At 39.1% G+C, this 26715-nt stretch overlaps 2 protein-coding genes across 5 annotated transcripts in view; one reads left to right on the top strand and one right to left on the bottom strand.

Moving 5' to 3' along the window:
- Positions 1-835, bottom strand: part of ZFYVE28 (zinc finger FYVE-type containing 28) — a 145989-nt gene extending 145154 nt beyond the window's left edge. For all 4 annotated transcript variants that reach the window (XM_071447482.1, XM_071447481.1, XM_071447480.1 and 1 more), the window contains exon 1: positions 541-835. In XM_071447482.1, coding sequence (XP_071303583.1) covers positions 541-579 — 39 coding nt within the window. In that variant the 5' untranslated portion in view covers positions 580-835. The remainder of the gene's footprint in view (positions 1-540) is intronic.
- A 434-nt stretch (positions 836-1269) lies between these two features.
- The window catches only part of CFAP99 (cilia and flagella associated protein 99), a 54595-nt gene continuing 29149 nt past the window's right edge, over positions 1270-26715 (top strand). The window contains exons 1-6 of the mRNA XM_071447293.1: positions 1270-1489; positions 4131-4258; positions 15122-15266; positions 17328-17422; positions 23721-23833; positions 25973-26153. Coding sequence (XP_071303394.1) covers positions 1396-1489; positions 4131-4258; positions 15122-15266; positions 17328-17422; positions 23721-23833; positions 25973-26153 — 756 coding nt within the window. The 5' untranslated portion in view covers positions 1270-1395. The remainder of the gene's footprint in view (positions 1490-4130; positions 4259-15121; positions 15267-17327; positions 17423-23720; positions 23834-25972; positions 26154-26715) is intronic.

Genomic DNA, 26715 nt, shown 5'->3' on the forward strand with positions numbered 1-26715 from the left:
TAACTCGAGCCAGAAGATGATAATTTCAGCGCAAAGCAAACTGCGACTCTTGGATTCCTTCCAAGAATTTCAAAGCGAGAAGGGCACAAAACACTCACCTACAGAGCACCGTCCAATAAATCTCCTAACTTACCAAGTTCCCAGGTGCGCACACACAGCGCTAATGGCACAACAGGAGAGCCCGACCATCTCCGGGCTCGGGGCTGGGCGCAGCCCGCAGCGCAGCCGGGAGCGCTGCCCGGGCACGGCCGCCAGCCCAGCAGCCCCTCGGCGGTGCCGGGCAGAGCCCCGAGCCCGCCCCGGCTCGGAGCAGCCCCGCGGCCGCCGCTCTGCTTTGTCATCCCCCGCCGCAGCGGGCGCCGCGCTCCGGCCGCGGCCGCCGGGACCCGCCGAGCGCCCCTGGGCTCCGCTCGCCCCTCAGGGCGCCTCCCGGCCGCGGAGCGACCCGCGGCTGCGCGCCCGGCTCCGCCGCCAACCGCGTCCCGACTTCAGCCGCGGGGTGACGCTGACCCCGGGCAGCGGCGGCGCCTCGCAACTTGCCTTGGGTTTGTACAGCCACTTTCGGAACCTGTTCATCATCACCGCGGCCGCTGACACCCCGCTGCCGCCGCCGCCACGGGAGCTGTCGGCTCCGCACCCGCGCCGCTCACAGGAGCGAGGCGAGCGGTGCCCCTCGCTGGGAGGCTCCGCCGGGTCGCGTTTTCCTCCTGCGCCGCCGCCTGGTCCCGCGGAGCGGCCGCCGGGCGCTCCCGTCAGCGCAGGGACCGTCCGGCGGCTCCGCGCGCTCCGCGCCGCCCCGACCGCCCCCAAAACATTGCGCGGCCGGCGGCAGCGCCGCCCCACCGCGCACGCGCGACACCGCCCCCGCGCCCTCCCCTCCCCACCCAATCGGGAGGCGGGCCGGGGCGGGCCAGAGCAGTCGCCCCGCCCACCCGGCTGCTCATTTGCGTAACACGCGGAGGGGGCGGGGAGACTGCGTGCCGCGCAGGCCACGCGCCGGTGACCGCCTTGTTGCAGTGGCTGCCGGGAGTTGTAGTTTTCTACGGGCCGCGCTGCGCGCGTCCCCTCGGGAATCGCAGGCTCTATCTGCGCCTGCCAGCGCTGTCCGTGCCCCAGAAACCGGCGCGTCACCGACCTCTGGCTGCCGGTGAGCGGAAACACCGGGGGGAAGAGGCACTACCTCCTTGGCAACGGCAGCAAACAACCGCCTCCATCTTGTTTCCCCGCTCGTGTAGTTCCGGGTCCCCGGTCGCGCCGTTTCGCAACACTGAGGCGGGCTCGCAGCAGGACTACAGTTCCCAGCAGCCCTCGCGCTCCTTGGCAACGGCGCGCGCGGGGTCCCTGCGCCTGGAGGGACACGGACGGCACGGGCCCGGCGGGAGCGCTGGGAACGGGATGGGGAGCGCCGGGAACAGCCGGGAGCGGCAGCGGCAGCAGCGGGGACAGCCGGGAACGGCAGCGGCAGCAGCGGTGCAAGGCAGATGTGGCCGTACGTGACACCTCCGGAAAGAGCCGGGTGCAATCCCCGATGCGTGCAAGTGGCGGGTGCCACGGGCAGGCTCGTGGCTCCTTCGTCCCTTTATTTTCACACAATCATGGAATCACAGAAGGGTTTGGGTAGGAAGGAACCCTAAAGTTCATCCGTCCCCATGAACGGGGATGCCCCGGCCATGGGCAGGGACACTTCTACCTCAGATTGCTCCAAGCCCATCCAGCCTGGCCTTGAGCACTGCCAGGGATGGGGAAGCCACAGAGTCTGTGCCAGTGCCTCACCACCCTCAAGGGAAGAATTCCTCCTCAATATCTAATCTAAACCTGCTCTCTTTTCGTGTTCATATTCATTAGGGGTTTATAAGTACAATAGAAAACGTCAAGGGGGCTGTGTTACACTGTGGACAGGGTTGCTGGGCTTTGCTCCCTGAAATTTTGCCAGCCTTGGTGTCCATTTGCTAGCCCACCTCATAAGCATAACACAGCTTATTTGCAGAAGGTTTTATACAATAAGTATTTAATTGTAGAGTTTTACAAGATAAGAGATAAAAAGCACCATGTCATGTTAAGGAAAATACTTGCAGTAGGTATGCAAAACATTGAAATACATAAAATTTAAAATTAAGTTCCTCAAAGTGAACATTTTCCATCTAATCTGTCTGAATTTTGCAGTGAGGCTTACTTCAGCTCTTTCTAAGAAGGGCAGCTTTCATTAGAGGAAATGCAATCTTGGTCTTTCTAGGCTGGGAATGTGGGAGCAGATGTAAAACCTGAAAGGACCTTTCAGGTCACTGAAACCAATTCCTACAATTGTGGCCACTCTTATCCTATGTAATTGCTTTCAAAATATCTCCAAGCTACACTGTAAAATAAGGTTAAATCAGGTTTTCACCTCCTATAATTGAAATCTACAGCTGATAATGGAAGAAAATTTCTGCCATTTTATACACAGTATAAATTGATATAATTTTTATACATAATAATTGAAGTAATTTTCTAATGGATTGTGTGAAAATAAGGTTGCATATCATACCAAAAGCATTTTATTCCTGATGTGTATGTTTTAAAACATTGACAATAATAATAGCAGCTTCTTTAATTAGAAGTGGGATTCTTTCTATTAAGAACCCCTGTATGATCAGAGATCTGAAGGCTTTACTACACATCTTAGTTTTCACATTCCAGTTTTGGGGTTTAATGATTGTTGTTTGAGGGAGGCATGGATATCAGAGCATGAGAGCTCAGATTTCTTACTGGTATGCCAGAAGAAAAAGCATTTGTTACTGGCAGAGCTGTTGGAGCCTGAATTATGATTCAGTCTGAAGTACAGAGATATTTCTCCCTCGCTTATCCAAAATCCCTTGTGAGTGTAAGAGCCTTGGCAGGTTCTTACCTGAGAAACAAGTGATTCTCAGAGGAGTGGAGTAAGTGATTCCCTTGCACAGTGGTGCCTCTTTCTGTATTTGCCATCCCTTGTCATGATCCAACCCCGTTTTGCTGGACTTTTTTTTTAAATTTGGACATTTTGTCTTGTTCATAACAGGCACCTAAGTGGCTATACTGAACATAATCACAGACAAACTCTTTTTTTCAGTTCTTTGAGATTAGTAATGAAAAGTGCTATTTAGGGAATTATTGAGTGAGATGGTGCTGAAAGGCAGAGTACAATACCACTGTGTCTGGAAATGTTATCACAATATTTAAAAGCAAAAAATGAATTATGTTTACCACAGTGGGAATGAATCATCTGGATCAGGCATTCTTTTCTGACATCAAAATATGATGATATATAGAATACAAGAAATATTTTAAAAATTACATTTTTATTTTCACCATGGAAAGTTACTTTTGTTCTCATTTTTTTCCCATTGCTAAACCAGTTTAGTGACTTTCAGGCCTGATAATTGCTGTCATTGGTCCTTCATACACAACAACATGTGTGTAGGAGCAAATCCATTATAGCTCTTGTCATCTGAACATTAAAATTGAGGTAACAAGTCCTACATATTCTCAGACATATGGGTAAGGCTTCATTTGAGTTAGACAAAATCCAGTTATTTCACAAGGAAAGCATCAAACATAAATATTGAACTGCTGTGCCTTCAGAATGCTTGGCAGTGGCCCAGACCACTGAAATGCTGTGATCATGGCCCAGCCTGCTGACCAACAGTCATTGCTTCCTTAGAATTCCTCTCTGTTCCTGTTCTTTTGTTTCTTTTGAAAAACAGGCTGTTTACAGCAACATGTGATGAAATTTAAGACTAAAATTTTGCTTTCTGATGCATCTCACTGGGAAGAGCAGTGTGTTAAGTAGGACCTGTATGCACACAGGCAAAAATCCATGCTTTTTTCTATATTATCTTTAATTCTATTTTGTCAAATAACCTGGTGGAGTAACATCTATCCTTAAGATAGTTTGAGATTTTTGCAATATGTAATTTTGTCTTCTATTTTCTCTCTGTTTGTACTGTATTTTCATTTCTCCTGTCAGCTGTTCTGACAGTAACTGTGTTTTTGAAAGCTTGACCTAAATATTATCTTCTACATTACTGCAATGTAACTTCTGTAGGAGCCTATCACCATGCGTTATGCCACAATTGAAGGAGGCACAAAAAAATAATGATTTTCTGTATTTATAGGATTCTCCACGGTGAAGATGGTCAGCCATAGAGAACTTATTGCACTAATAGTGCAACAGCTTAACAAGTTTAACCCTGAAAATCAGAGTTTGGAGGATTTCCTGAATGAATCAGCTATGATGTTGCAGGTATATTAAGTTTTGGTTGATTTTACACAGTTTACTTTGTTACTGTGTGATTTTAAATGCAAAGGTATCTGTTTTCTAACATGTTGTTGTAACTTTTATTGATTTCCCCTACAGTGACATTTTTTGTTCATGAGTAAAGTCCAAATTTCCTATGGTTATCACCAGAAAACAAGGCAATAAAGATTAGAGGGGTTGAAAAACTGCTTGGATAGCAACAAGAAAAAGGGGAAAAAAAAAGCAACAACCTTCTAAAATTGATGAGATAGTCATAGGGAAAACGTCTGTTCCACTTCTGACTAAGCTGTTTTGAAGATTCTTGTTCTTTTTTTCCTCCCAAGTAGAGGTTTCTGACAGCACCACCCCTTTGTATGTACAAATGCAGTTCAGAGCTGAGTCACAGGATCAGGTATTCTTGCTTTGAGGACATAAGTGACCAGCAGAACAGTGGGATAGAAGGACAGTGACAATAAATCAGCCAGCAGATTCTAATTTAATACTGCAAGTAACCAGAGCATGATTTTCCCATTTGTGTCTGTTCTGGCTGAAGCAGTTTCCATCCCTTCCTGACCACAGCGTGTCACCTCTTTGTCCTCAGTGTCACCCTGACTTGTGCTGAGGCAGCTGGTGGAGTGAATCAGCTTTAGCAAACCACCAAGGGAAGCCAGTAATGTTGTTGAGATTGCTATTGTCTGTGTGTGCCATTGTTATCAAATGGCATTGTTGGAGCCCTGATTCCACACTGCCATCTGGCTCCAGTGCTCATTTTCCCTTCTGACAAAAAGGTAGAAACCACTGCTGTTCTAGTCAGACAGTCTTTTGCATTGATTTTGCATAAATACAAATGACTAAAAGAGTATAAAACCATGGAGGTGTGATAAGAAAGCTGGGGCTGAGCAGTGGCTTCACACCCGTTCCTTGGGTGCTTGACTTCTCCAACAGATGCCACTCAGGCCCCTTCTTTCCTGTCCTCCTGCCTTGTAGTCCTGGCATAACTCTTTGTGATTTATATTCTGAATTACATCAGGGAACTGGTCCAGTTTCAAATTAATCATTTTTCACTGGGCAGAGAGCAGGTAAATTCAGTTACCACTGCTGCCAAAATAAATGCTTATAAAAATGAGTCTTCAGATCATTGTTCTTCTCAGCCCAGGAAAATGGTACAAAGACAAAACTCCAGTAACTTCATTAGAGAAATATGAATCTAAAGTTTCATGATAAACCCTTTCAGAATGGGAAGGACAAGGAGGATAGCTGAGGCCAGAGGTAAGGCCAAAATCTTTCTCTGGGCTAGTTTTTGGTCACCTACTACACAGGATTTATCAAAGAAAGTAAAAAGACCTGTGATTATATAAAATTCAGCTTTGTTTCAGTGGCAAATGGGTGATTAAAATTCATCATGAAAAACTCACTTGCTTCTCTCTTTTCTGTTTCATAAGAGGCATATGATCCTAAAAATACTGTAGCATTTTTGTACACATGATTTCCAGGCTTGGTAACTTACCAATTAGCCAATATTAACTAACCCATGCAGAAACTTCCTTCACTTTGTATCCTGATTTACAGCCTGGCTCTAAACCATAGACTAGATTCATACCTGTTTGTCTCATGCCAGCAGCATAACAAATAGCAAAGCTCAGGTTGTCTACTGACCAAAAAAAATCAGGAGAGTCAGATTCTGAGAGATCAAGTCTAAGTCTAATTAAAGACACAGCTCCATATTTATTTATTTGCTGACTTAGGTGTACAGTATATCACAGTTGACTTCTCTACAAGTCTTCTGTTCTTTTAAACTCTTTTAATAGTTTTCCATCCCCTTAGAGTGCATTCAGATGTTAACACTAGGTTTCATTCAAGGTGTATATCTTTATTGTATTTGAATGCTTTAGAGTCTTTATGTCTTCTAATGTGATATCCAAGGTGTTTTGTTCAGTTCTTTGATAACTTGATGGCCTCTGTACAATATCCTCCTTAGCTTATTGTTCACCTGTCTGGGGATGTTCCTGGTGAAACCAACAATTTTGGGCTAGATTATTTCCCTCAAAATAAAAACACAGCACACACAAGTCATTCCAGAACATATTCAAGGGAGTTCAGCACCCCACTGGCAGGGGCTGCAGGAGCCACTGTGAGCCAGTCTTGTCAAGTGCCAGATCCTCAAAATAAGAACCTCTGACAGCCACACATTGTCACCTGAACTGCCAGGAGCCAAGGACATTTTGCAGAGCCAAACCTCTGTCAGAATAAAGTAGATTTTAAGAGCAATATAAGTGTATGTAGGAACTGATTGAAATGAAACAAAATTACTCCTTTGGAAATCTAAAGGAAATGAAGAGATGGGCATCCTTGGCTGATCAGAACTGGGGAAGACAGCAGTAAAGAGTAAGAAATGAAATGCAGAATGGAACTGAGTTGTGAAGCATCTTGACAGGCAGCTTTAGTTTTATGTGCTAGAATCAACTGTGAGATGGTAGGTGGAGTAAGTGGGTCAAATCAATGGACTGGCAGGATGAACTTAACAGTAGCATTCCAGATGGTTGGTTTACTGAGATGGGGTTGGTTAAACCCACAACAGAGACACTTATTTCAATAAAATAGAAAATTCTGAGACACTAACTTAGATTTTTAGCTAGGAAGTGATAGGAAAATACTATTTGAAATATGCTGTTCAAAAAGAGTGAAGAAGATGTGCACATAAACTGATGATGATATCCTGGGGAGTAATCTGCATGAAAAATGACCTCTGGAGTTATGGGTTTGACTCACAGGCAGGGTGGCAATACCACCAATAACTGAGGAAAGAAGTAGCAGGAGAGTGCTGAAGCTTTGTACTGTTGAAATTAAACTGACAACAATGAGAAGGAAATGTCACAGAGAAGAGTCAGCATCCTAGGCTGAAGTTTAGAGTTCTTATTTGTGTACATGATAAATGGGAATATGTTGTGAAAGGAAGTTGGATGCAGTGCTACAGGAGGGAGTCTGGAAGGCACAATTTGTCTTGATCCAAATATCCCTGTCAACCATTTACCAACTGCAGGAGACCATTCTTGTGGGAATCCTTGCAAATTAAAGCCATAAAAATAGCTGGTGAACTGAGGCACAGGAAAAGAAGTGAAAGTGGGCAAACAATTATATTTTAAAGTGAAGAACTTTACAGTATGAATGTATAAGAAAAAGAAAGAGGCAAGAAATAAATTGAGTTGAAGCCATCTGGTTGAAAATATACTTGCTTTGCAAATAATAGTAAGAAGGAATTAATAGATTTCCATATTGTATCTTTAGTAAGTATACAATCAGTCATTGTTGAATATTCTGATCAAAATCCAACAGATTTCTTTGGTTTCACTCTGCTCCTGCAAAGGTGACAACAGTTCAGAGCACAGTCAATCTTCAGCAAGATTTTATTTTTAATTTCTAGATGCACATTAGGTTATGTAAATAATTAAAACAAAAATCAAAATACATGATTATGTGAAATAGTAAATTTTTGTCTTTCATAAAAACTATGTAGAAATGTTTATATTTTGACAGTGCACAATGGCTCTTTACTATAGAGGTTTGAATACTCTGCTGGCCAAATGTTGAGTGGATGGCAGAGAAGGATAAACTGAGTTCTGTTCTATGATCCATCATTTTTCTATCCCTGTCTGTTCTCTTGCCCTCAAGTTTACTTGCCCAGGTGTCTTTATTTAACCTGTCCCAGTTCCATCTCTTCAAGGGGTTGATTCCAGTACTATTGTCCCTGTGCAGCAAGTCCTGCTCACCTCTTTGGTATTGTTCTGCTCACCTCAAAGTTCTTGCCCATTCAGTTCCAATCTCTACTGTACCTCAATCAAATGAGAACTCTCTCCCTCTCTCTTTTCAAACTGAAGCCTACAAGAGGCAGATGCCACAGAGAAGATAAGTGAGACAGGATCTCTTCTCTCAGTTTGAGCTCCCACGCTGAGCCAGCAAGGCTTGTCCTGTATGGCAGTGAAAGCTCTGCTTGCCCTGGACTGGCTATGGTAAGGGCACACAGAATCTTCAGGGGAGTTCACTGCTACAGTTTGTTTGAATTCACACAAAACACATGCAAATGGCTATTTTTCACTTGGCAAAATGTGCATGGATTTTTCATAAGAAAACCAAAAGGCCAAAGTTTGTAAAGCACTGCTGACCCCTGTGTGCCACTTTGAAAATGCATCCCCAGCTGTTTCCCGGCATTTGGTTTGAAACTACTCAATATTTCGAAATAGTTAGGTAAAAACTTGAAAAAATGACAACTTCCTGTCAAAAATCAGTTACATGTATGAGGCCATGTGAGCTGCTTTCAACTTGTTCCTCTCAAATAACATGGGAGGTTACCCCTTAACTTCAGCAGAAGCAGAATCAACCTCTTGATTATTACTATTATTATTTTAACTTCTTAATGCATCTTTATAATTTTATTCAAATGCCTGTTCCACCTGAGCATATTCTCTCAGTGTAGGAAATCTTGTTTCAAGCTTTGAGACAGAAATCCCTTTGGAAAACACTTGGCTGTACACTCTGCTTCTGAGTATATCCCAAAGTTAGCAGCGTTACCCTGTACATACCTTGGTGTACATGAGAAAAGCAGTTTATTTGTAGGAAATGATGGCATTAGATTCTGCTCTCCAGAGGTTTTTTTCCTGGCTGTATGTGGGATTTAGCTTTACACAGCCCATTTACAGCAGCCATAGCTGCACACCTAATCCCTGTGTGCTGCTTGAGAAAAGCACCCATCTTGCCCTGCATTTTTGTCAGTGAGGTAGATCAAGAAGATACCACATCAAATAACCACTGAGATACATTTTTCACTCATTGCATTTTGCAGCCACTCAGTGTTTCAATATACAAATAGGAAATCAGAAAATTAGTGTCAAAAAAAAGAAAGTGAGGTTAAAGCAAGGTAAACTGTTACTGGGACAGAAGTTCAGGTCTGTCTGAACCACTGCATGTATAAAGATAGAATGTTCTTTTGGTGTGATGAAAATGCAAAAACAAATTGCTGAGTGCCAGGGAGCTGTCAGTGTTTAAAACCAAGGTGTCAGGAGAGAACATGATCTCTACAAGGCCACTCAGGAAGCAAGAAAGACACATCCAAATCTCAGTTCCTATCTTCCAACTCCTAGTTCAGGCTTCTGTATAAAAGTGGAGTTAGGAAAACTCACTGATTATCATCCTTTTGTTTTAGAGAAAAAGAGATAAAATATGGAAGGATTTTTAATTATTGAATAATGGGAGATTAAAACACAGTTTCCTCTAATTAGAATGTTATGATCAAAATCAGTCTAGAGGTGTTAAACTCCATATATTTTATTTCTGCTACATGTAAACTTTAGACCATAAAAGGAATTTCTGTTTATTGTTCTCAGTGAGTGATCAGACTTTATGTTCTTCCAGGAACTTAGTTATTTACAGTCTTCATGTTTATTGTACTGTAATTTACAATGTTTCTTACATAATATTGGACTTGTTTTTCATTGCAAATATTTTCAATAAAACCACAGATTCATTAGCAATGTGATGGATGATTCCTAATTGCAGCAAACAAACCCTTGCCTTCAATCCCAAAGAATCATTCCCTCAAACCTCCTAAAAACAAATAAGTCCAGTTAAATGCTTTTACTTCAATGTTGTGACCTTGTTGCTATTAAAACAGAATTCAATTTGAATTATCCTGAATAACACATTAACTTAAAAAAATTCCTAAGTCTGTCTCAGATCTTTAAATTATTATATATTCACATTCAAATTTACATCTGTTCCTGTTGTTCTTCATTTCAATGGCCAGATTACTTCTCCTTGTTTATCTTCCTAAATGCTTTTTAATGCTCCTTTTATCAGACTGATGCTATCCAGATAATATTTTCATTTCTGTGTACTAAACCCCCTTCTTTTTATTAAGAATTCTTCCCTTAAATCTATCAAAAATTATCCATATCCAAAGGTGGTCTTTCATCCAGTGCATGGTGTACATAAGGATATCATTCCATCAGACCTTTTATAGGACTGGACTGCATCTGTTCATTTTAAAAAAAGATTAAATTTTGTACCTAACTGAAGCATGCCAGGTATTGTTCATCCTTGTGACTGTCAGAATCAAGCTTTGTCAATGATAACAAGAGACAGATTTTAACACAGGAGTTACCATGCAATGTCTGTGCCTTTCTCTATGCACATAACTCCCTTCATTTTCAGTGGGATTATCTGCTTCAATCAGAGCTGCAGGATCAGACCCATCACAGTGACCTTCCTCCATACATCCCAGCTACAGAAGAGCTTATTTCTGTAAAACCAGAACTGCCACCCCAAATTCACTCTTCTGCTCCTTTATCCCTCATGCTGATAGCAAGATATGTTTATGAGCTTCCCATTTCACAAGAACATGGTGTGATTTGGCACAACTCTCCATAGTTCTCGTTTCTGCTGGTTCAGCTGTGTCTCACACATGCCCACTCAACTGATTTTACTCAATTGGGAGTAAAATCCTTAAATGTCAAAAGTCATAGATTTAAATATGAAGACAATGTAATGCAAAAATGATAGATTTGGTGCAATAAAAAATCCTACTAAATTATAGAAATCCACTTTGTATTTTTAGTTACTGACATAAATGCAGATTAGGATCTTTCCAAGGAAATGATGGAATTTGAGTTTTTTGAAGTGTTCTGGGATTTAATATTAAGTACAAGGGAAAATGTTTCTTGTATACCTCTTAATACAGCATTGGTCAGCATTGTCTGCTCTAGATGAAAAATACTAGCTTGTGACTGTAACATAGATGGTGAATAGTAGAAGCAGGATATTCTCCTACTTAAATCCAAAGATCCCAGGGGTTTTTCCCACTGACTTCAGAGAGAAAGAAGACTGGGTTCTGGTGACTGATTCAAACCCTGGTGACGTCAGTAGGAATATTTTCTTTGATTTTTACAGCATTTTGATTAGACCCTTGGAGAGGACTAGCACTGATAACTGAAGCACTCTAAACTAATCAGGCTGTATCTGCAAAATGTGCACGTTCTTCCTAGAAGAAGACAAGTTCACTACATACTATTGCACAGTTCTCTCAGGAGGTGAAAGCTATTTTATCTTTTCATCAAATATTATCTCCTTTCTAAAATATTTGTTTCACCTAAATTATGTCCTTAGCCTGAGAAGTCTCAAACAGAGCATGGCTGATATTTTTTTCCTTTTTTCACTCCAGAGAGAAGAGCTTTTCTTTCTCTCCTTTTCTGATCTCTCTGGCCCCTTCACACAGGTCCCACTGTAACCAGCCTTATTATGATACATCCACAGCAGAAAAGCTTCCCTTTTGCAGATATTTCTCCAGTTAATTCATGCTATTTCTTGTATTAACCCATGCTGGAAGTTGTTTGTGTTCAAAGCCCTTCTTACCCAGTCTCTTCTCTCCTTGAGGAAATTTGACTGATTCCCAGCTACAGCTTTGTGCCAGAGAGCAGGAAAAACACATCCATAGAAGCAGGCTACAGGTGTTAGGGTCTTCCCAAAAGAGGGAAGTAAAACCAATCAGCATATAATTAGACAAGAATCACATTTTCTTCCCAGCAACATTCAGGATAAATTCAGACAGAATCGGGTTTTTTTAACAACTTAAACACTTAGTAATCAGAAAAAGCTGAATTTTAATGGCATAGAGAGAATACTGTCAGATATTTGTATCTGTTTTGTCTTCTGATATTTTTAATATTCAATGAACAGAAGATGATCACTGCATGTGTTACTTTCACCTGTAAATTATCTGGCCTTCCTTACACTGAAGGGCTCAGACATACTTGCAAACTTAGCTAGCTGCTAGTTGTTTCAGAAAATATGTGATTAAAGTGTAAAAAGGTAAAAAGTTGCTCTGATGGACAGAATAAATTAGTGTTTATTAATTCTTGTTGGCACCAATGACTTACTGTGTTGCTTGAAGCAAATCTCTTACCTGCTCCATGCCACAGTTCCTGCATGTACAAAATTATGTTAGCCAAAAGCAATCTCATTAAATACAATTAATGCTAGTGAAGTGTTTTGAAAACCTCATACAAAAGGTGCTATAAATATACAATCTGTCATACTGTACCATTTCAGGATCACTTGACCTTCTGTGAAATACATCTCACTGACATAAAGCTCAGCACAAAGCCCCACAGAAAGAATTCATTTAGGAATTAGTGCTAGAAATTACACCTACCCAACACATTACTTTCCCAAGGCCATTATTATTTCAGATATACAGATAAACTGTAAATGCCCTTGGTGAAATTTGTAGAGGACACAATGCACTTTTCTATTGAGTATTCTAACTGGTTGAAAGCACTGGCTCAGGTTTTGATTCACTAGATTATCTGCAGGGCTTAACCAACACCTGGCTCACCTTTGGGATTTCCTATCCAAGTCCTCCTCCTGCCCAGTCTTGTTTAGTTGAGTAGGGATGAGATCACTTCCCTGGGTGACACAGCTGCAGGCTGCTCAACTAGTCTCAATTTTTACATGTAGAAACAGAACATTTGGTACCTTCTGTGGCTGAAAGCAGATTCAGCTGATCATGTTTCATGACAAGACATTTTACCCTGTGGTCCCCAGGACTGCCAGTCAGTGCTGGTGCTGTGGGGCACAGCTGTCCCCAGGCTGCCCTTCTGTCACCCTCTTGCTTGTCTCAAGGCCATGTAGTGGTTTTGTTCATTCTTGCTCAAGGTGTAAGCAAGAGTAAGAACTTCTGTGTTCATCCTAACACTTCTGACTGAGTTGTTAACTCAGAGCAGCAAAGTAGGGTAAATGTAGACAGGCAATTGTATTTTTATGCTGTAGCCTCCACTGTACAGGAGATGATTTGGGCACAAGTGGTGTCCTGTTGTTACTTGTTTGTCTACTTTTGGCCACCTCTGCAAAGTGTATTTGAAGAGCCAGGTTTGCCATAGCACTTCATATCAAATCACACAGAACGTGAATGCAGAGATTCTAATCTAATAAAGATCTTGAAAACAACTGCAATTTTAGCTTTCTAGCAGAGATAGTTGAGAGAGTTTCTGTTAGGCTTGTTTCCAACAAGCTTGACCAGTTTTATGATGGACTTTCTGTTTATTAACAGAGCTACTATTTTCTGCAATTTCTTCATAAATAACACCATTTGCTCAAGGGAGCAATTGTTTTAGATTCAAAATGTCACAATCCTGTTTTCACTGGAACTACATCCTGACTTTGCCATTTAGTTATTCAGGTTTGCTTTTGCCTTTTTTAGTAAATTCTTAAGAGATCTCATATCAAATATTCTTAGAGATTTCATATCAAATATTATATATATATATGTATGTATGTCTGTATATATATGTATTTCATCATTTAATAGGGGCTTAGATTTATGAGTTTTCTTTGTTACCTAAATCTTCATCCATAAAAGGTGTATTTGGAATGAACTGTGTGCCTCACAAGAATCCTCAGCGCTTAGCAAGATGGAGTTCATACTTTTCTTCTTTTTTTTTCTTTTTTTTTTTCATATTTTAAGATTTTTTTCAGTCTCTTTCCTAATTTTTCCTGGTGACGATGCACAAATTAAAGGAATGAAATCTGGGTTTTGAACAGGAGTAGTGAAAAAAAATTATGCTTGGTCTGAATGACAACCTGAGAAAACACACTTTGAATTCTTCTGCATAATTTTTTACATTTAAATACTAAAATGGTAATTTTAAAGTTTTGCCTTATATTTGCTTGATCTCAAAGCCCTGTATAGTGTCACTCATCAGAAAACTCACAGAGTTCCATCCAACAGCCTCTAATAACACCCATAAAGTAGAAATTAATCACATTAGGGAAATACAGTAATGAAGAGGGTAACAGCCTACCAGGCAAGGTGAACATCTCATCTGATACATTATTGCAGTTCCATTGTCCCACACCTCTGAGCTCTGGGAGAGATCACCCATCAAACAATGACTACACCTTTTCAGAAGATGCACTTAGCCTTTTTTCTTGGCTTCTTATGTAACCTCCTTAAATCAAAGGATCATTATTGTTTGTCCTTTTGTCATAGCTCGACTGGCCGTTTTCAATTCATGTAATAACAAACTGGTCTGGGCCTCAGATTTTATTGCAATGTTTAAAGGTGGCTCATCCTAGAAGTTTATCTCATATAGTAGCAGATACTGCATAGGTTATTTATTGTGATTGAAACTCTCTGTAAAGTTGAGGAGCATTCAGACTTTTTAAAGGGTTTATGGGGTAGGATCCAGAAGGAAGGGACCATCCCACTCTCCTGTTCTCTTGGGATACTGCGTGAGCATTACAAGTGACCAGGAGCATTAGCTGGATAAGAAACAGTCTGCATTAAAAAGAATCCTGGAATTTACTGGTTTAGCTTAAATCAGTCATGTTCTCCAAAGTTGGGTCTCAGTAGCAGTTAAGAGTCTTTTCCATAATCTCTGCCTCGCTTCTCCCCTCAGTTTACTGTCTCCCTAAGTAGCACAGACTTCACCCACAAAGAAGAGGTTTCCTGAGGGAAACCTTCCCTGAAACTGAAACTTTCTCATACTGTTGATTAAGTTCATCATTGCTCATAGCTCAGAGACTTCAGATTTTCTTTGCATCAATTGCTGACATTCACACATGAAAGTCATTTAACTCAATGCTTATGTCAGCAGGTAAAATGAACACTTAACATTGGAGAAAGTTACATTTTACTTAACAAGGGCCATTAGTTTGCTAGGAATGCCCTTATTTGATAGTTTTAGAAGGGCAGCAGCCCTATCAAAGGCACTGATGTTCATTGTTCATGTTTTCCAGTTACTTCAAAATAATTGTACTTTTTGCACACAACTATTTGCTCTCCAGAACACATTAATCATTATTAAATTTGTATCTTTATAGACTCTTAATGTGACAGAAGAAAAATTTGTATTGGATACAGTAGCAGGATGCACAGAATATAAATCCATATTGGATGTGGTGGTGAATGCCTTTTATGTTCAGGATGGGAGATACTGCCCCATTTCTGAGCGTAATCTCTATATAGGTAAGTTGTCTTTACAATGCCAAATGTGTTTACCACAACATTTCAAAAAATATAATTTTACTAGTATAAGTCTTGGTATTATATTACATTGGAAGCACTTTCATTGTGTTTAGATGCAGTGTGAAGTACAGGACCTTTTCTAATGCCCTAATGAATGGGAAGTCCAAAACCTGAAATTGTTATTTAGTCTGAAATCTTACAGATGTTAACTGGAATTTTACCTAAGAAGAGTAAGATGCAGTTGGAAAATAGGAAGAAGTATCTTGGACATTTAGCCATCCTTCAATGATTTCCCTTTATTCTCTTCTATGCAACCTCTGCCATTCAGACACAAAAATGTGTAACAAAGCTCTGTGTGCTGAGGATCACAGCACATCTCACAGTTCCAGACACAATTGTCTCTATCCATGTGTGGGTTTCTTCATTACTGACCATCACAATGACATAAGAAACTTAAGATACTACTATCTATCTCCAGGAGTGAGGTCAATAATTTTCATTTTATTAGTTACTTGGGTAGAATCAGTTCTGATACAACTATATCTTATAGTATCTATCCAGTTAATTAGAGTAGTTACTACTCCCAAAGTTACTTTAGGTATTGAGAAGTACATGAAAAATTAATTTAAAAAATATTTTCTGCTATTTATTTAATACATATATGCTGAGGTTGATCTATCAAGTCCCCAAATAAATTGGAATCCCAAATACCTCTGTCACTGCTTCTCTAAGTCAGATAAGTTCTGAATCTTTGTGGGTATATTTAAAAGTCAGTTTAATTCAAAGTGGTTGAAAAATACAAAGAAATGTATCTAATATAAATATATCTACATTTTATGTTTTAAAAACTACTAAATTTTTATTACAATTCTGGTCGCTTCTGTCACAATCTGGAAAAATACAGAAATCTAAATCAAACAACAAACAAAAGGGAGGCTGCACTGTCAAGGATGAAATTATTAGTGTATGGAGTTTATTCTGAATGGTAATGCTTCATTGTCTCCATTTCTCCAGAGCCATGTTTTTCATTGTCTGGGGCACATAAATTATACCTTTAAGCTGAGTGATGCTATAATTGGATTGTCAGGACTGGTCCACTCAAAAGCTTCCATTAATCATAGGCAGAGGGTAGGAACAGAAAATTTTCCTTTATCAACAAGTTGAGAGTCTAAGGTCATTGGCTTACATTTTTTTAAGCTGCTTGTGATTCCCTTTGCCAAGCTGCATTGACACTTAAATGATCAAAGCTGCTTATAAAGGCTGTTGCTATGTGTGAGCAGATTTGAATTTAATAAAGCTTGTAGGAGATAAATGTATATTCTGCTAAGACTGATTAAATATGTTGCTGAACTAAAGCACAAGAGATTGAAGCCTAAAGATACACTGAGCTGGCTGCAGCACATTGGCCAGAATTTCCTGATTTTACCATCACAGTTTGGTGGCAGCTAAAACACAGCACTGTAAGTGAAACCTGATTGATCAAAGTGAGTGGGGACAAAGGAAAGCTGATACAGGAGCCCATGAACTTTACAGGTCTACTAAAATTTCACAGTACTGACTGTGCCTCTTCCTGTATCATAGAATAGAATCATAAATCATTTATGTTGGAAAAGACCTCTAAGATCATTGAAGTGTGTACTTGCCATAGAGGGTGCAAGATTCAGGTTTGAAATTTCACAATTTAAAAACTTAATTTTATTCCAATTCAGAATAAAAACAAAGGTTACAACATTTTAGGAAATATGGTCGCTTGGAAAAAAAAAGCAAAGTAAATACTAGAATTATTAAATTTTATGTTTGAATTTTTTGTTATCTATAACATTGTTATGTATAGTAAACTATGAATTTGTAACTGAAAAGTAAGAGCTATCCTCTCTGAAAACATTAAAACCAGAGTATGTTGAAAAATTCACTATCAAAACTGTTTAAAATTTAGGTAACAGACTAAATCACAGAGTATATTGAGTATAGGATTATTAGGTATAGTATAAGTTTATTAGAATTGAGCATAGGTTTATTAGAATTGCCAGCTGTATTTTAAATGTATGTATCTTTTGATAGTTATCTGTTATCTAGCTACTTTTCAACTAGAAGAGATTGGTCTTCAGCACTTCAGCAGAATTGTGAAATCCTTGGACACTGCAAAAATGCAACAGGTACAAAACATTTTTAAAAAATAATTATCTCTTCATTGTGCTTGAATAATCAGATGACTTTTCTCAACTTTGAGAATAAATTAAATTGAGAAATTACTGTTATTTTCTGTTAAAATTCAGAAATTAAATTAGTATTTTTTACCAAAAAACCCTTCAATTTCTTTACTTACAGGGGGATTCTTATATTCAGTCAAAGATCAATTTAAATGTATTTTATATAATCTGAGAAGGTCAAATAATCACATAATTTACAGTTTATGTCATTTACAATTGTCCTAAGTTGCACACTCACTCTTGCCTCTGCTCACATTATTTCTTTTTCTTTCTTCTTCATTATTTCTCTGCTCACATTATTTCTTCAAAATCAAGTTTTTAAATTGTGAAACTTTAGACAGGAGATGTTTTTTTCCATATGCAATGAATCTATTGAAACTTGCAGTTCCTGATGTTTAGTGTTTTTCCTTCCCTTGAACAATCCACTGCCACTTTTATTATCAAGCCTATGGTGCTTCCATCATTTTTTCTCCTTCCCAAAAAAACTCTGGCTGGCTTGGAGCTATGCATGTACCAACTGCCCTAGTACAACATGCAACTGACCAAACCACTGCTGCCAAATAAAAAGTGGGACAAAAATATTCTGCTTCCCCGTCCTTTTCTGAAGTAATGAATTTGAGGTTTCCTCCACTATTTTTTGCTATTTCTTATTGTAACCGTAGAAATATAATTATCTTCTGCTTCTCTTTCAAAAACAAAGTGCTAATTATCTTAAAAGCTATGTTGTACAGAGGAGCAGAGGGATAAACTGAGCAGCAGTGCTTTCTCATAAGCCCTGTTTTCTCAGGAAAATGGGCTAAAAATTAAATCACTGGTGACACAGCATCTGTAACCTTTGATTATCCAGATGTTTCAAAGCATAGCCCAAACACACTGTTTGAATAACAAAGATGGAATTAAAGAGATAGGCAAATTTTAATAATTAATACTCAAAAGGCTAAGGTTTATCCTTATAGTGATTACTTTGAATGTTCATGTGGGTGCCAGTGTCTCTTTAATGAGTAGAGTTGCTTTGCAATAGGGACAGACTAGGTTAAATTGTCTGGTTTTGGATGGACTTACTATGGAATGCTTATTATTAATTCCATTCAGAGACAAAAATTATATATTTCATTAACAGTTAAAAAGAACAGAGGAGTGGCTGGAAGAATTATCATAATCTGGTAGACAGACAAATCACTCTGTCTAAAATGCTCTCCCAGGCCCTTCTTTGGTAAACATCTTAGCCAGGAGCGACTGGATTGGATGCATCTTGAGCTCATTCAGCTAGCAACACAATTTTCCCACATCATGCCAATTACCTCTTGTTGATTCCATTCATCTAGCTTTATGTGGCTTAAGCATCAGTGCCCTGATGTTCTGGTTTAGATAATGCCTCTTTCCTTGTCTGGAATAACTCTTTTCTGATAGGGAAGTGCTGCATATTCCAATGTTGTGCACCTGCTATCATTGTAGCAGGTGTGACTTGGTTTGCTTAAGTATCTTTCTAGATCCTCATCACCATGGTACCTAGATTTCCTTTTTCTTGTATTAGAACAGTTTCTTTGTCTCCAAAGTGATGCTAGATTAAATTAATGCACCTGCAGCAGAGGGTTTAGAAGCAGCATTTTGTCCCCCCAGCAACAGAGACGAAAGAGCAGAAGGCAGATCTGCAGCCTTAGCAACAAAAGTTATCAGAAATTTGGGAACCTCCTTCAGGATGCTGACCTCTAGGTTTTGCCTGATGACTATTGTGTCTGAGTTCAGTTAGGACACTGAAAAAATATTCACATATATTTATGTAGGACAGATTTACTTCAATTAAAAATAAATTTAGCACATCACAGGATGAGTGGAATTTTCTTCATCATGCAGATAAACCTCACTCAAATGAATGAATAGTCTCCAGGTGAATGATGTCAACCTATGGGAGATTTAAGACCTTTCTCTTGAAGACCTCTATAGTGGAATCCCTTCAACTCAAAGTCACAGTGTTTCCCTGTGTTTGATGAATGTTCAAATATTTTCATTTAGGCAGAATAACAATGCTACCTCACTTACACATGTTCATCTGCTTGAACAGCAAATCACAAGCTCTCATTCCATAATATTAAGAATACATGCAAAAAAATTTTATGGTATTACAGAACCATGGGATAAAACCCATTCTTGTAACTTTAGTGTGATTATCCTTTTAAGAAATTAGCCATTGCTGGCTCAAATCTATTTTTGTATTCTATTATTCTACATGCTATTCTTCTACATTTATTTTAAAGTTTAAGGGTTTGTGTGTTAGAGAAAATACACTATTGAAATAAAAAGTTGAAGTAAACAGCTTTGTAATTTCTGAATTGTCTTGTAAAAAATACAAAATACAAAGGTTTTCTTTCTAGCAGTTAAGAACCTGTTTTTTCTGCTTCATTTTCTGATTTCTTCTAAAAGCAGTTCTAGAGAACTGAGATAATCAAAGGAATATCACTACATAAGAACTGGGCACTGTAATAGAATTTAAGATGAGGTAGGAATAGCATGACATGATCAGCCTCATGGTGGATGGAGGGTAAAACCAGTCTAAGTTGGGTGAATAATGTTTTCAGGCAGTGGCTGATCTGTGTGGAGAAACAGAACATGCTGTTTCCTGAAGTTAATTCCTTAACTCAAGATTCAAAACCTTATATTATGAATGTAAGCATTTCAGCTTTGCAAATGCCTACATGGATGTAAAGATAATACCAGATGAGGAAATTTCCCATTTTTTATTTGTTCTCTAGAAATCTGTATGATCCCACTGTGTAAAAGTGTGTTAAGAATATTAAGTTCAAATTCTCAAAAGTAAGGTATTAATTCAGCCCACCTGTAAAAGTGCATTACAAAACAGTCTTTAATTAGACACACTTGTGTTACTACAGCCAGAATATACATTAAATATAAACATGCGTACAATTCATTGCTGGTGTAATTCCATCACTTCCAGAAGGGAAATTGTTCTTCATTATCATGCTGTCTGAGTAGTGAAAGTTTTGGAATGTTCAAGACAGAGGAGTAAGCAGAATAATGCTGTTACCAAATGACTACCAGTGACTTTGCTAAGGAGACAGAGCCTGGTGACATCCAAACAGAAATCTGAGAGAAGCCTCATTCTGTTGCTTTAAAAGCAATGACTGCTGATATTGGGTTTTCCTCCTGTGTCACATGTGGCCCAAGACAAAACAAAAATATTAGGGATTTTTCCTAGTAATTCAGTTCACAAAACAGAAATGTTTCTTTTGTCTTACCACCATCTGTGATAGGGATTATCCATACTAAGATTGTGGACTTTGATTCAGGCACACTCTGGTCAGAAATGATGTCCAGTCATCCTAGATTGCCATTTGCAATCCCTTCAGTGCCTGGATGACCATTCCAGGGCTGTGTTCCAAGAATTCTCTAGTATGATGCATATTGTGGCATATCCTTCCTGTAGTATTTCTCTGAGGACTGTGACTAAGACAGTACAAAAATATACATCACAGTGTTGATATCTGATTGCACAGTTAACCATTCTCTATACCTCAGGAGTACATAATAGCATTTATCAATCACATAATTACCTATTTGTTTTAATTTAGGGGGAAGTGTTAGTAACCAGTACAGGACTGGAGCTGCTGTAGGAAGCCTCAAGCTGTAAAAGCCAGCTGTTAAATACAGCAGCTAGAAATCATTGGGTGCCTTTATTATAGTTTCATCTGCCTTGAAAAGTTAGTTGAGTTGCTTTGTAAAAGATAGTTACAGCAAATATGGCAGAGAGTCAGTGAGAGCTGAAACAGCAGTTCAGAGGTGTGGTTTCACATGGCACTGTAGTGGAAAACTGACTGAAGCCTTTGAGGATGGACTGGGCTGTAGAAGAGGACACAGAGAGGGAAGAGTTCAGCTTAATGGAAGCTAGTGAAAAAAAACCCTGGAATATTTACATGTCACCACCTGTAGTACATCTATTTCTGTGAGCTCTCTTAATACCTAGAAATTTGAAACCAGCTCAAACCTCAGGGTCTGTAAAATTTTAAGTGTCTTAGCTCATGATCAATACTGTTTTATAGTCCCTGTATGCACACTTGTCTCCATGGGTTTTTATAAACTTCATGTATAGTCAGGGCTTCCCATGAGATCAGTGCTGTGGTAGGGGATATGTTCACTGTAATCACACCAACTGCTGGGCTAACTGCATGTGCAATTTTGTTACAATCACTGGTAGAACTAGTGTCTACACCGTGCATCCTTTCTGGTGGAAGGCAGGAATTCAGTCTAGACTTCTGGCACTGTATTTACACATTGCAGAAGTACAAATTACTGTTAGGTGACAAATGAAATCCAATATGCATGTGCTACAGTGGAAGATCCTCTGTAAGGACAATGAATGTATTTCTAGACCAATGGGATGAATTGCATCCCTCACCATAAACACCACAGAACCTGGAAGCATCAAAAACCCAACTTCTTCACAATTCAACACTTAGTTTATAATCAAGCTTTTAGGGATGAAAGAACTTCTTTTGGATGGTGTGTTGATAAGCTGACACCTGCAAAATTAGGGAGCAGTTTCAAGACAAGAATGGAAATCCAAGGGGGTAATATTCATTTAGTCCTGCAGTGCTGATCAGTCTTTTGACTACCAAAAGCACAGTAGATTAAAATATGGCTAAATTTAAAGGTTAATTCCTTGGAAATGGTCCCATCAAGACTATGGATTTCAAGTAGCAGGTTTTCTAGATCTGTTGAACATCTGTAGCAAACACCTTGAGTCAAAACTGAGTTGTTTGGAGCTGAACTATTCACAAAGTTCTGAGGCACCTTGGGCCTGGCACCACATTTGAATTAAGAAGCTCCCTGGTAGTTCTGCAGAACTAAAAACTCAATACAAAAAATTCCATGGCTCTGTGTAAAACAACTTAAGGTGGGGCTCATGCCAAGTCTCATCTAATACGCTCTGCAAGTCTCCATTTGAAGCTTCTCAAAGTGACAGGGCACTGCTTCCCAGTATGTCTCATAATGTCAAAATTATTTACTGGACCTTTTTGCTTTTACTGTGATTATTTCAGCACCATACTTGTACTTTCATTTCCAATAATTTTAATGGAAGAGCTAAGGTTCAAGTTTGGAATTTACATTGCTGTAAATGATGCAGGCTGAATCTGAGTGCCATTTTTCAAGAGTGTTTCAAAAGGCCATTTGAATACTTCAAGATTTAAAGAAAGGCTTTTGACCTTCTGGTGAACTGGAGTGACAAACAAAAGTTCAAATGTTAGTTGTTATTTCTCCAGCATGTAGACCCCTATAATGTATGTGTGCCAAATTTCAGTCTTTTCTTTTAATGGGAATATGCCAATTAATTATATTTCAATAAGAGAAAAAGCCACATTGTATAGCATTTAGTATAGTTTTCACCAATTATCTCTGCCCAGTTCCCAGGGAGCTGAAAAGAATTGAAATTATTGAGGTGCAGTGTCTGGCCTGACATATTTCTTGGCTTCATGGATCTTCTAGTTCTAGATAATCAGAAGTCCACTTGGGTATAGTAGACTCTGAAACTCTACTGTAAATTTCTACTAAAATCAGTGTTTTCCAGTAGTAATTAATTTTGAATAAAACCTGTAGGGGGATACAGTATGGGTAAATGAAGGTGTATAGAATGTAATCATATCCCCTAAAGAGTTGCAGCTGAACCAATTACCAAAGATTAGGAGCAGGTCTAATATGAACAGGCCACACCTGTAGCCAATAAGAACAGCATTATAAAAGAGTGGATTGATGGGAATAGGAGTCAGATGACCACTACAAGGATCAGGAAGAGTCAGTGCTTAGAGGAGCGTACCTACGAGAAACACTGAGGAGGCATGAAACTCTGGTGGTATGGAATCCTTGCACTATAATGATAATAGACCTCTTGATATATAAGACAACAAAAACCTTTTTTTTTTTTTTTTTCCACAATGTTTGAAGCAAATTAAAGATGAATCAACACATCTCTATGTTGTAGGTTATTTTTTGTTTTGCCACAAAAAAAATTTTAGTATCTATGCATGTCTCACAAAAAATAGAGCTAAAAGACATGGGACTGTCCACCAGCTAATAAGAACCTAAAAAATACTAAGTATCTGTGTTTGTAATTACAAGATCAAATACAAGCAAGTTCTTCAGCAGTGTTTGTAGTAAAAGCAACTATCTTTCTGTAGTCTTATATACACCATGTCTCCAACATTCATATTTAAATGGAACCACTTATTATTAGTTTCTTAGGTTCTTCTTCAATGACTTGCACCTGAACACATGGATAAAAGATGAATGGAGTCACATCTATGATTCAGTGTATGTGAAAGAGAACTTGATTGATCCACTGCTAAGGTAAGTAGTGTTTAAGTAGCCTCTGGTGACCTCAAAGTTTAAAAGCTGGGGAAAGCTTCCCCTGAAAGCTCACATTTCTGTTAAAGTGTTTCTCCTATTGAAGTCACTCAGACCCCTCCTTGTCGACACAAGTCTTTAGCAATCCCTTTTACTTACCCAGAGGCAAGGTTCTCTCTCAGAAAAGTCCTTTCACAACTGTTTTACATTTGCTTCCTAATGCCCCTGAATAGATAAAACATTATATTCTGAAAAAAAGTAAAGTAGAAGGTTCAAGTTATCTTAGAGTTATGCTTCATCAGTCACTTCAACATCTGTATGACATTAACTATTTTAAAAAATGTTTTACTTCCCTGATTTTGGCTTTATGCACAGATTTGTTTGTACTGATGGTCATAAAATCCTTTCTGAGCAAATCAGATAAACATATAAGCAAGTATTTTAAAGTTATTATTTATTTACACAGTTGCAGCATCATTAAACAGCTTAAATGCTCTGAGGTTCATCAACCCATTGGTTAGGTGGTGATATGGTACCCTTGCCAAACTGGAACATTTTCATGTGGAAAAATAGTAGCTCTGCAGCCTACTGGGTCACTTTTTACTGTCATTTTTACCCAGAACAGATAAATTACACCAGTGTGGCTGTAACCACACATCCTTCTCAATGCAGTATAGATTAACCCAGATGATGGCAAAAAAATGTTAGACAAAAACATGCTATGAACAGTATCAGCTGAGAAGGAGTTTTTCATCTGGTTCTGTCACATCAAAGTCCCTAGAATAATCCTTTCACTCTGTCTAGCTTATTAGCACTTTAGCAAATATATAACATATATTTGGCTTGCACTACTCTGAATTCCACTGAGTTCTACAGGGACCACAGGGATATATCTGAAGTCGGAATTTGATCCAAAATATTCCATTGTAGTGATTCTGGTTATAATAAATGTTTAGAGTAGTATAAAGCTACAGATAGAGAGGTATGGAGACATGCATCCATACCCACAGAGCTCTTGCACAAACACATTCATGCAGGCTGAGGCTTAGGCCACTGCTTGTTTCATTAGTACCAAGTTTAATGGAGCTGCCCTTCACAGTCAGTTACACTCAGTGTAATTGAACCCATGTTTTGCCTGGAAGTGGCAAATGTAAGTTATACAACAATGTTCAAGACTAGATTTGGTTACTGGGTTTGAAACATCCTTCAGGGGTCTGAGGATGCAGTGATGAATTTAGTCAGTTCAGCGGCTGCAATTCTTTTAAATGTGTCTTTGTGTTCCTCTTTCTAATATCAGAGAGGTTAATATAAAGAGTCTTATTTATTTTAGTGGGGCTTCATTACTTGCATAAGTTACTTGCAAGCCTCAGCCTGTAATGACAGTAACAGAGTATAACAGTCATATAAACAATTTACTGTAAGTTTTCATTGTCATCTGCTTTTTAAGCTCTGGGGAAGCTCCATTGCATGTGTAATATATAAGGATATAACATATACAGAGGAAGAACAACTGGCTTGAAGCTGCCACTGTAATTAGACTGTAATATCCTGTTTGTGTTCTACCTTTAATCTGCATCTTCCTGTCAGTCCTTAGAAGAAGTCTGAACCTTGATACAAGCCCAAAGCTACAGAAATCAAAGTCTTTTTGGCTGCCCTCAGGGCTCACTGAGGGCTCATTTGATAATTCACCAAACTCCTTGGATCTTTCTGGTTTTTCTGTTAGAACTGCCTGTGCTCTAAGATTGATCTGCATGTGCTCTGTTGGTACATGTGGCAGCACTCAGACCCCTGCTCATAGTCAGTCTCTTCATCTAAGTATGTCAAGTGTGCAATTAGCCTATAGCAGCTGCTTTTCTGACCCCTAATCTGGCCCTGCCACCAAACCAACTGGCCAGATAGTTGTTTATTCCATAAAAACTGTGGCTATTTCACCACTAATAATCTGGGTGGACAGCATCTGTCAAGAGGTGAAATAACACAGTGTACCTAAATCCTGAGTACAGATTCATAGGTTAGTTTTAATAAAATTGAATGGCAGAAAGCATTACAGAATTTGCACCAATGCCAACATCATCTACTGTTTGTAAGTTTGTATAAAAGAGAAAAACAAAATAAAATTGAAAAATCTGGCTTTATTTGAAGGTGGCAGCCAAAAGTGCAGCGACTGATTGAAAAGCTCACAGATAAATTAAGTAATCGTTCCACCACTGTCAAGACTTCGAGAGTCACTCAGCCAAAGGAATTTAATTTGACTGTACCCAAGCCACGTGCCATTCCTCCACCTTCACCAGCACCTCTGCCAGTACTGCCAAAAAGACAACCTGTAAGTTGGTTTATTTTTTGAAAGGCACTAAATTTCATGTATGCTTTTGCAGAAAATGGTAGGGGAGTTAATAATCTAAATTTAGGGTTTTTTGCAAATGAATTCTTATTAAAATAAATGGAGAAGCAGTTTCACTGGAAATGAAATGGACTCTAGGTTTGCAGCTCCTCCTTGAAGGTGGAATTTTATTTTTATTTGTCTTAATGCTGAATCTTTAAAAGTAAAGCTTTCAGTTTAAATTCATTGCTCATGTAAGAATGAGAGTAGGTTTGTCTTTGAAATGCTGAGTTATTTTACTTATTGTCTCAGATTGTGATTTAGTTACACTGGTACAAATCAGAGACCCACAGTTGATGTTATCTCACTGGGGTAAAGCAAACAGGATCTGGGATTAAGCTACTATGACTAACTTAATAAAGACTGCAAAATCTGTATTTAAATGCAGTGGGAAGTGAGCTTAGAAATCATAGATTTGGGCATTATCTGCCACCTTGTATTAGCACTTCAGGTTTTAAATAATACATGTGTTGAAAGCTCTTAGAAACCATTTACATCTTAGGAT

This window comes from Agelaius tricolor, unplaced genomic scaffold (assembly GCF_023055355.1).
Source record: "Agelaius tricolor isolate 1412-34295 unplaced genomic scaffold, bAgeTri1.0.p SCAF_24, whole genome shotgun sequence".
NCBI lineage: Eukaryota > Metazoa > Chordata > Aves > Passeriformes > Icteridae > Agelaius > Agelaius tricolor.